Source organism: Solanum tuberosum, unplaced genomic scaffold (assembly GCF_000226075.1).
Source record: "Solanum tuberosum cultivar DM 1-3 516 R44 unplaced genomic scaffold, SolTub_3.0 scf00134, whole genome shotgun sequence".
NCBI lineage: Eukaryota > Viridiplantae > Streptophyta > Magnoliopsida > Solanales > Solanaceae > Solanum > Solanum tuberosum.
In genome coordinates, this window is record NW_006239062.1 from 880,712 (window position 1) to 892,322 (window position 11,611).

Consider the following 11,611-nt stretch of genomic DNA (forward strand, 5'->3'; position numbering starts at 1 on the left):
AAATTTGAAACTTGAAACTTGAAATTTGAAAACTTAAGCATTTTTTATTAGCTAAAAATGTTATTGAAAACTAAATAAACTAAAAATGTTATTCAATAACATATAATTTCAATACAAATAAATAAACATATAAAAAAAATAAAAATCCCACGTCCTGTCCCATCCCGTCCCGCCAAACCCCTTCCCATCCCGTATATATAGTGGGATGGGATGGGACGAATTTTTATCCCCCCAATCCCAGTCCCCCCAAAATCCCAGCCAAGGCGTCCTGTCCCGTCCCGTCCCCCTTCGTCCCGTGCCCCAGTCCCCGTCCCCTTGCCAGCCCTACTGTGGAATACGCTTATACTAGTTTTGTAAAATTTAGAAAAACATACTACTTTGGTGAATTACTTTAAATAATGGCTTAATTTTGTCAAAGCATGTCACACAAATTGGGATAGAGGGAGTATTAGTTATTCAACATATCTTGTATAAAATAATATATAGATTTTCTCATAATTTATACATGTATTAGTTATGTGGAACTTTAAATTAAAATCAAACATCGTATTTCCTTCTCATCAATTATCAAACGTTGTATTACTTATGCATTACTATTGACATAATACTCATTTTAGTGAATGATTTTACCTATTGGATTTGTGTAAATAGAAACGTGCACTTTTGCAAATATAAAAATTTTAAAAAAAAGTAGGCAGAGTAATTTTTGTAGTAATACAAAAAGGAAATTTGATCTGCTCAGTAGGAAGTATATAACGTGTGGTTTTGACAACATTTTTTTGGATTGTTAAGGTACTCGAATCGATTTGTACTTCATAATAACTTTTCTAGTATTGCATTTTCTTATATCTTATAATTGAAAAGGGGAGGAATAGGGAGAGGTATAAGACATGAAGAAGGAAGTGAAGCTAGCGGTCATGCAATTAGATGTAAGATTCTTTTGTCTAACTAAAAGTGGTGCTTTAAGAACAATTCTATGTCATGACACACTATTATTAACTCAATCATCTTTCCATTTGTATGACAATTCAAGTATATTATTGAAAGATTGAGCTAACAAAACATGAAAGCCAATAGTGTATGTATTATTTTCCTTGAATGCAAGAAATCTGAAGGAACTTGGATATAGAAAACCAATTGCTTTTCCCCTCTAACATGCACTGTTCAAGTGTCTGCTACTCAGATAAATGATCCTCAGGTGTATCTGCAAGATCATGAGATAGTTACCTCGTCTTCTGAAAGAATGCGCCTGACTTCCTTTGCTATGTCGATGACATGTTTATCTTCACACCCTAGTTCAAGTGAATATAGATAATGTTGGCCAACAATGTACAGAGTGATAAATCTAAAGCACGAAACGAAGTAGGAAACAACAGCTTTTTTAGGCTTAAGAAGTTACCTAAGAGGCCAAGGGCTTTTTCAAGTTGAAAAAGGTAATCTCTATTGGGTCCTGAGGGGCCTTCTGCATGAGCGATTTGACTGCACAATTCAAATATACATTAAAAGTTGACAAACTATAATGCCTATTCCAAAAGTCAAATTCTAAAAAGCTCCCTTTAGATGAAATTAGAATCACAAAGAGCATAAGGCAGGTCAAGACAGTTACCTGTTGTTGCAGTCAAGATGATTTTGTAAAAAGAACTTCTATTCACTATTGGAAGTTAAACTTATATTTTTACAGTTCTGATGCTTAAAAGTACCCACTCATACACAGAGTTCAACAACCCACTTGTCCACCAAACTTTATCAGAGGATTGTTGGCTATACATAACTTAAGAGCATGAAACTAATTATTAACAATTAATTATTAAAAGAAAATTAACCAAGAGATGTATCCACATCATTGAAATCGACAAAAAATGTTCAAATACATTTCTCATGTGTAACAGTGTATTCAATCAAGGGAGAAATATTTATGTTCTTGGATTCAACAATAATAAATCTGGGCAGCCCGGTGCACTAAGCTTCCGTTATGTGTGGGGTCCTGGGAAGGGCCGGACCACAAGGGTCTATTGTTAGAAAATAATCGTTAGAAAAATGGATCTTGTGTCTAAATCCTAATTAAACCCAGTACTCAAGTGATGAGGATTGTCCAAGAACATATAAGAAAAAATACATTTCATATACTTAACCTATGTGTTATGTAACACCTCCTGCACACCCAGGACACGACATTTGGAGTGTGAAGTGGTATAACAAGGGGAACAATATTGAGTAGCCCAACATCAAGGATGAGATGAGCTTGGCTCTGATATCATATTGTCACAGCTCATCCACTAGTGATATTGTCCGCTTGAACCTAGACCTTCACGGCTTTAAGCGAACCAAATCTTAGGCCTGCTTCCTTACATACCCAACATTTCTCTTGTATTTGTCGATGTGGATTTACTTAGCATATTACATACATCCTCCTTCTAGGAACTCAACATCCTCGCTATGAGCTGTCCAACCATCACTTAAGGTTGTACACAGAGTGGCTACGATACCATGTTAAGAAAATGGATCCTGAGCTTAATCCAAAAGGCTAGCTCATTCCATAAGGGTTTTCCAAAATCGTATAAAAAATCCTAGGCATAATCCAAAAGCCTAGCCCATGCCGTAAGGATTTTCCAAAAATCATATAAGAAAGGCTACAACACAACACTTAATCAATGTGGAATTCTAAGAATCTCAGCTTTGTTTACCTAGGATCAAAGTCAAGATCGTTGGTCACTAAAATGTATTTCCTTTTTCTATCAGAAATTCTGACATGGGCTTGTCAATATAGAATGTAGTGCGATTTTTTTTTAAAAAGCACTGAAATATGACACACACCTAGCAATTTCTTCAACTGATGCAGGTCCCAGGTAGTTCTCGTTAAGCTTCTTGTCTGGAGAACCTATGTATCTGAATAGTCAAACAGTAGTTTTGCATGATGAATCAAGAAAAAACTGAGTCGAAATTATGTAGTGTGTCAATTTTGTAACTTACACTAATACACCAGAAACAGCTGGTGCTGATGCTGCAGGCTCCTGGATATAAGTTGATTTGTTAATGAATCAATTAGCACAGAGCAAAGAATGATAAATCAACAAGCACTTTCTTTTGGTTAAACGTTAACTCAGTATGACTTACAGTGAAAAGATCTACATAAGCCTTCTGGTCATATTGTTTTTCCCTGACTTCAAGGTACTAGATGGAGGAAACATGAAAAGAATATACATTAACAAAATAGAGTCATTCAATGATGTGATTTAGGCCACATGAATGTCATTATAATATAATTGTAACCAGACAAACAAAAAAAGCACTGTCATACAAGTGAAAGATAGAAGCTCAATTAATATTTGGAAGACTGGAACCAGTAAATTGTGAAACTCATACAGAAATTGGGGGAACCGGAAAACTACGGCAGTCAAACACAGATATCTATGGTAGATCTCTGCTGTCAAAGTGAACATATGGTATATCCTAGGAGAATGCTGCAGAGGGAATCTGTGAATGTGGAGCAAGAGCAAACTAATAATGGTTTTGGTCAAAAGACGTAAATTGTAGCATTTACTACATATTTCAAAATCAAAATGCTTAAGGAATTCAAAATATCAACTAACATAACCAAACAGAAAGAAGGCAAAGAATAAAGAAAAAAAGAGAAAAAAAGCTTAGAATAATACTTTATAGGGGAGCCAAATCTTTTGGATTCAAGTTGGGATGCAGTTTTCCAATTCATCTAAGTGAACATGAGCATTTATTTGATATTTGTTACCCAAATCTAAATAATTAAAGTTCTAGATTTCCTTCGGAAATTCAATTACACACAAAGCTAATTCCAGAAATTCTAGAATCCCTTTTAGGAATTCTCTCAAGAAAATACTATTTTTAAGAGGCCACTGGCAAGTCAAGTCGCTCAACTTCTCTTTCATAGCATAAGGGCTGACAAATTACAACCAACTACTTTAATATGACTTTCTAAGGCAACATCAGATATTCTGCTTTCTGGCAATTAGTGTAGTAAAAAAGAACCAGTGATTATGCATTTTGTTATTGATGCATGCCTCACTGCCTGGCAACTGAATGGTTTCATCGTTCAATTAGAGTTGCATGCCTAGTAAGACACCTTTGAGCTTAATGTTTCCTTTCCTGCTTTGAGGTATATTAGCACTTTTTTAAGGGATAAATTACATATAAGAGATGAAGCATGGAATACTGCTGTTGCTCATTTTTGGAGCACATGTGAGATTCCGATGAGCATCGACCACTAATCCCCCCTTGTTTGTGAACAGGGAATTTCCCCTTTCTGAGGTTATATGTAATAACATTACTCTAACGAAAATTTAGAAATTTTGCAAGCATATAATAGCTCAAAAAAATTATATGGTTTAACTGACTTTACTATTTCTTTCAATCAGCCTGTTGCCAAAATATTATAAATTAGACCACATTTTACCTCCTTAAAGCTGTAACTTAATCTATCAAGCTAATAAAAAAGCAGTTGTCTCCTTGACTCTTCAGTGCATAAAGTCAATAGATTTTACGACAGCAAGATAACACTTCATTACTTTCAAACAGTAAGAATGGGATGTGCCTCAAATGTATATCTCACAATAGCACAAATTTTGAATTCTCGCATAAGGTAAACGCAAGCATAAAATACCATATAGTTTACAATCTTTCATATGGAGAAAGGATAAGATAAAAGAACATGTATAAAAGAAAAACGTACTGTCAGTGCAACTTCTTGATCTTCCTCCTTTGTTATCTTGTAGGCCATACCCCACTATAAGTGTAAAGAGTCGTCAGTTTCAACTATTGGGAATTAGTCACACATAAGCAGATAAATCTCATTACATAAAATAGCATTCACAAGCCCCTTTGTTCCTTTTTCTCATTGAGGAGATACGTTGTTGCTGCAAAGAATATGCGGCAGATTGTGCATTGCACTGGTTAATCAGAAACTTCACTACTAAGTTGATCGTCTAAGAAAGCAATGAGAAACGGATACACACTGCTTTGATTGGATACACAAGAGGAGAGGGAAGGAAAGAGACACGAAGAAGGATAGCTTTATTATCTTCTTTCAGAGTGTACACACTTCATACTCTTTCCTTTTTTTATGCCCTTGCATCAATCAGACATTTGAATAACAGGAATACAAAGAAAAGAACAGACGGCCATTGAATCAGACACTATCCTTTGCATCAATCAGACATTGTTTTGGACTTATATAATAGTGATGTAACGTGACGATATCAGCCATTGAATCACATTAATACCTAGTGCATTAGGACCAACTGTAACAGAGGAATTTTATGGAATCAGAAGAGGTGCATATAGAAGGAAACGGTGTGCATCATCACCTGTGAATCCATACAACAACCTAGAAGAATGGAAGTGTTTTTCATTTTTTACGACAACTGAAAGGCATATAAGAGAAGGCTCCTCATATTAGCATCCTAACCTAGACTAAGCAGCCAGACAATAGCTTCTAAGGAAGCATCCAGTGAGACAAAGGCAGCCTATACCGAATCTCTAGCAGTACTCCGCGAAAATATTAGGCATCCAGTAGTGAGAAGAAGCATGCATAGTCCAATGGCACCAATAACCAAAATCATCATCTTATGAAGTTCTTTCTTCCTTCAAGACAAAGTAACAGATAAATTCTTCTTGCCCTCTTTAAAAAGTATGATCTGCCTTCTTATACACTTGAAGAAACTGGGAAGCGCACCAGCTTAAAACACTCTTATTTAGTTTCCAGGTATCTCTACTATGCAGAATACTTTGAGAAAGCTTGCCCACAAGGACTTTATGTACAGTTCTGTTATATAACTTCTACTAATCCCTTTAGCAAATGTACAGACAAGGTTGGAGGTATTAGATTTGCTTGAACAATCTTACTCAGATAAGAAGACAACATACATGAAGAAAAAGATGAAGGATGATTTTAATATATACCTCTTGTTTAGATTGAAACAAACAACAATGGAAACATTAAACAAGGAAGTATCTTCAAGAGAAACTAGGATCCATATATATGATAATCTATTCACCATTTTCAATTTCCTTTTCGTACAGACATTGGAATAAAAGTGAACACATCACTTTATTTGATTAATTTTAATCTTAAAAAAAAAAACATATTTATGTGGAACTTCAATATTTTGGAAAGCATCAAGATCGCCCAACTCTATCGTGGGATCAATCGGGGAACTTGAGAGGTGGTAATCAAGGCTTCAATTGATTTAACTGTCTAATTTTCTCCCTTCTTAACATACACAAGTACTTCTAGATCAATAGTTATTGAACGAATCAAATCCATTGAGTTCACTTGTCATAAAACACCTTTTTCTTTTTTTTGGAAGGAAAATTAGATGATCTTACTCTATTTCTATTCTGCAGCTTCCTGAAGAATATTAGAACAGCAGGATGAAAATGCTAAAAAGAAAAAAAGTCACCTTCTTGAAGCATTTCAGATTAAGGAAATGAAAATCAGCACAAATTAATAGGAGAAAAAGAGAAGATCATACACAGGCAACAAGAAGGCAATTTCATGTTAATCTTTAGTACAACAACAACAACATTAACATACCCAATGTAATTGCACAAGTTGGGGTGGGGAGGGTAGAGAGTACACAAACCTTACCCCTACCTTGGGAGGTAGAGAGGTTGTTTCCCCGATTCAGCTCAAGAAAAAGCAATTCAAAGCAGATCGAAAAAGAAATGATGTACTGGAGATGCTATGGCAACATGCTAATCTTTAGTGTCACTAAAAAAAAGTTATATATTTAAACTTTTTTGTGACATTTCTTCATAGTATATTTATTTTTCCATTCTCTTTGACTCTTTCAGCCTCATAAACTTGGCAACCAGTTACATTTAAGAATTGAGCCACATGGATAAGTTGGGATATAGCAGAAAAAGAGACGAACAAGGTAGTCAATACATTGACAAGTAAAGACAAACATGACATGGGTTAATGTAAAAAGAAAGAAACACTCACACAAATTTCTCCTTCAGCAGGCTCCAGTGTCACTGTTCTACCTGGGAATTCTGGTGTCCCTCTGTGATCAGTACTGCCTACATAACACATATTTATACTTCTATTAACTCTCCACTAACTAGACCAACTATATATAGTTCTCAAAGATTAATTCTTTCACTTTGACAATCAGAAAGAAGCATATGACAGTGTAACATTCACAAGCATTCAATGTACATACAAAACACAGTAAAAAATAGAAGCCTTTACCTTGATAAAAGACACGACGATAGCCTTTGATAAAACCGAAAAGACGATCATCGTAGTTAAAGCCTGGCTTCCAAATTAGAGATCCATATCCAAATACCCACATCACCATCTTTTTTTCCTCAAATGAAATTTGAGCAGACCCAAGAATGTTGTGGATTGGTTAATACCTTTCAATACAAAAATTATTAGCAGCTTACCAAACCAATGGCTAGATGCCAAGACAGGATCGTATTTATCAAAGTTTTCATTCTCCCTCCCCAATGGCACTTTTCGGATTTTGAGTTCCAAACAAGTGTCACGTAAATTGGGATACGGAGTATATTTTTTAGGGACAAAAATATCTTTGTGAAATGAAATAAAAAAGTCTAAAAATGTGGTGTTTTGTCCCAACAAAGTCTTTGTCCTAATAAATATATTACTGCATTATTTTCTTTTTTTTTTCTAAATAAAAGTACATTATTATTGAAGAATTTTTTAATTTTAATATCCATTTAACTAATATTTCCTCTGTTCCTAATTACTTGTTCACTTTTGAATTGACACACTTATTAAGAAATAATAATTGATATATTGAGTTTACTACTTTACCCCTATTGAAGTGGATAAATTGAAAACTTTAGATTTTCAAGAAGTTCAATATTTTTCAAAGTAATAAATTGAGGGTATAATGGAGAATTTTCTTTGTCCTTTCTTGATTTGTCAAAATTGACAAGTAATTAGGGACAACTAAAAAAGAAAAAGTGGACAAGTAATTAGGGACAGGGGGAGTTAAAAAGTGGAAGCAAATATCCTTCAATTATGAAAAAAGGCTCATAAATATCATAAATCACCTTCTGATCTAAAAATATCCTCAACTTATTTTTTGGCTCAAGAATACCTCTATCCTATTGAAAATGATTCAAAAATACCCTTATTTCCCCATTTGGTCTTAAAATACACTTAATATTTATTTTTGATTCAAGAATACCCCTCCTTTCACTTTGGCAAGTTTGAATGTAGAAGCCCTTCAACTTGGTATAAAATGTTGTTCATGATTAAATATTTGTAATTCGCTAATGTAACCATAACATAGATAGTTTCAAGTGAATTAAGGATGGAAAAGTCCTGGATTGGTGAGAATGATCATGAGACTGGCATGGGGTTTGAGATTACGAAATAATTGAGAATTATTTAGGTCATTTTGTGTTGTATTGTTGTGTATAAATAAAAAACAAACTAAGCTTCATAACAAAGTAAAGGCTTAACTTCAATAAGGCGTTCATACTTGATTCGAGGTTGGTGATGATTGAGTTGTTTTTCAATTTACGTTATGGGTACATGTTGACCGTTCCATTAGCAATACTTGTACAATACGTGTTCATGGAATAAAGGAATACTTAATATGCATTGATACATATATTGTTGTCGATCTCATGCCACGAATATGTCTTAACTACGTGTAGTCTTGCAAGTGTGGTTGTATTCAATGTAGGTGTGATCGTGTGATGTTTGTGTTTATTGGTTGATTCGGTACCATGCCTGGTACATATTATAGGTAGGTTCAAGTACCACGCTTAACACATATTATTTGTTGGCTCAGGTACACGCCTGATACACGTTGATTGTTTGTTTGTGTGTTGGTCCTATGAGTGAACCAGATTTATTTATTGTAATTGTGTTGGATATGTTTGTTGTGGTTGTTATGTCATGTGAGGGCCGGAAGTCATGTTTATGTTCACTGATTTTGGTGATATATGTATGTGTTGTCTTGTTTTACTAAGGTTTAGTTACTTATTCATATTTTGTATACTTGGAGTTAGCCGATGATCCTATCAATACACTGTTCATTTGGTGTATTGATATTTGCACTAGCTCTTCTTTTGTTGAGTACACGACATATTCTAGAGATCATGCGTGACCTTAGTTGTGAGTCCCACACTTTTTGGATCTAAGGGTGAACTGCTTCTTCCGAAGTGTCATGGATTCGTCTATCTTCTCTAGTCCATTGTTCAGACCTAGTTTTCTTTTATTTTGGGATTGCAACCCCTATATTCTAAAATATATAGATATTTTGGTACATAACTTTTAGATTCTAAGGAGATTATTTTCGTGAATTTCTTTTGATAATGGTCTTTGTTATAAATCTTAGGTTATTTACTGAGATGTTGTTTTAACGGTTACCTATAATGGCTTAGTGAGTTCGTATTAGGTTGGCGATTAAGTGGGTGTTTGGATTGACTTAAAAGTTGGTCAAACCTACTTCAAAGTTGATCAAACCTACTTAAAATTATTTTTAACCTATTTTAAGTCATTTTAAACTTATTTTAAGTTATTTTTCACCTTGTCAAACACTTCCTAACTTATTTTAAGTCATTTTAAACCTATATTAAGTTATTTTAACCTTCTCAAACACTTCCTAACTTATTTTAAGTCATTTTTGATTTATTTTAAGTTTTTTTATATTTGTCAAACACTTCAAAAGTCAAAAATTGACTTAAAAGTAGGTTTGACCAACTTTTAAGTCAATCCAAACACCATATTGTCACACTACTATTTGTCATGATGGACCCACTCTCTTGTTGTCATGACGACAATTTTATTGTTGTTTCTAGGCATCTAATCATCTGCAATCAAGGTAGTTCAATAATTTTATTTGTTGTTCCTCTGTTTTAATTTTGTCCTCTTCTTGTTTTATCTTTTCATATATTTAAAATTTGCGTAAATAAATTACAATAATAAATAATTTAAAATGTTTTAAAGAGATTAAAAAATTTGGTTGATTCTTGAAATTCTATTGATGCCACATAAAATGAAATAGAAAAAGTAGCATGTATTATTTGGAAATGATATAAAAAGAATTGTAAATCCCATATTAACATGTTGAAATATTTAAAAACATATAAAAAAACTATTGTCTCTTGAAATTTTATATGCGCCACATAAATTGGGATAAAGGGAGTAATATATATTATTTAAAAATTACGTAAAAAGTATTAAGAATTACAATAATTAACAACTTATGATATTTAATAAACATAATAACATTCGGTTGACTCTCAAAATTCTATGAGTGCCACAAATATTAATATAGAGAAAGTAACATGTACTCTTTGAAAATAACGTCAAAATTTGTATAAATCGCAATAATTATTGAATAACTTAAAAATTCAAAAGACATAAAAAATTTGACTGACTCTCGAAATTCTATCAGTGCCACATAAATTGAGACGGAGAGAGTAATATATGTTACAGTATTAAAAATTATGTAAAATATAGGGATAAGGCACAAGCACCCCCTGTCCCCCCTAGATTATGACTGAAATTTCAAAGATACACCTTAACTAAACTAATGTCTTATTAACCTTTTTTTGTTTGTTTGTAATTTTGTATACCTTTTTGGCTTACGTGACATCCAAACATCTCACACACGCCTCAACTACGTAGAGTCACGGAGTGTGCCACGTAAGTCAAAAGGTTTATAAAATTAAAAAAAATGAGTTCGGGAATAGTAGGACCTTAGTTTAGTTAAAGTGTGTCTCTGAGATTTGGGTCATAGTTTAGGGGGTACTTGTGTCTTATCCCTAAAATATACTATAAATCACAATGATGAACAATTTAAAATATCTAAATCATTATAAAATTTGATTGACTCTCCAAATTCTATCGATATCATATAAATTGAAACAAAAAAATACATATTGGATCTGCTAGCATAGGCTCCAGTATCATATATATATATATTCAACATTTTTTCTACAATTAGAAAGAAACCAAAAAAATTCAACTTCTTAAGAGAAACAGAAACAGGAGCTGAAGCAAAATATTATCTTTTTCAAGACAAAAGTATCTCTATCATAAATACATATTACTAAATATATGCTCACTTAATTAATTAATTATTATTTTTTAATTATAAAATAACATGTTTGATTTCTACCTATGTGGCTATGTCAACTCTTTTCCTTTTTATTCTTTAAAATAATGCATTTCATATCATTTTTTTTTGTTTTAAATACACTTAAATCATCATGTTAATATTATAGCAATATTTAATATTTTTCTTGATTTATCTATGTATTAATTAATTTTTTCATCATAAATATTTATAATAATTTTTCTCTATACAATAATTTTAATAATAAACGTGTTTGATATTTATCATTTTTTGTACTTTGACATTCAAAAACACTTTCTAAAAAAAATTAGTCAAATACAATTTACTAGTGAAAACACTTTTTAAAAGAATTAAAACACAAACGGTCTCTTTGGAATTTGAGATACGCAAGTGGCAACTGGCAAGTTATTAATTAAAAAAATATGATTTATATAGAAATACTATAGTATTAGATGACGTGCTATAATTTAGGAACAAAAATAATAATAGAAAAAGTTTTTCTTAAAAAATTA

The 11,611-nt window shown here is 32.7% G+C and overlaps 1 protein-coding gene across 2 annotated transcripts; it reads right to left on the reverse strand.

Moving 5' to 3' along the window:
* Nucleotides 1-961: 961 nt before the first annotated feature.
* On the reverse strand, nucleotides 962-7,563 carry LOC102592696 (putative glutathione-specific gamma-glutamylcyclotransferase 2). Of its 2 annotated transcripts, XM_006351836.2 has the most exons (8): nucleotides 7,226-7,561; nucleotides 6,977-7,053; nucleotides 4,703-4,756; nucleotides 3,115-3,171; nucleotides 2,971-3,011; nucleotides 2,815-2,886; nucleotides 1,400-1,479; nucleotides 962-1,292 (listed from the first exon to the last, which is right to left on the reverse strand). In XM_006351836.2, the coding sequence occupies exons 1-8, from the start codon at nucleotides 7,332-7,334 to the stop codon at nucleotides 1,213-1,215; spliced, it is 570 nt and encodes a 189-aa protein (XP_006351898.1). In that variant the 5' UTR covers nucleotides 7,335-7,561; the 3' UTR covers nucleotides 962-1,212. The 2 variants fall into 2 exon arrangements, with proteins under 2 accessions (XP_006351898.1, XP_006351899.1); XM_006351837.2 differs by lacking the exon at nucleotides 2,815-2,886 and having other exon boundaries at nucleotides 7,226-7,563.
* Nucleotides 7,564-11,611: the final 4,048 nt, after the last annotated feature.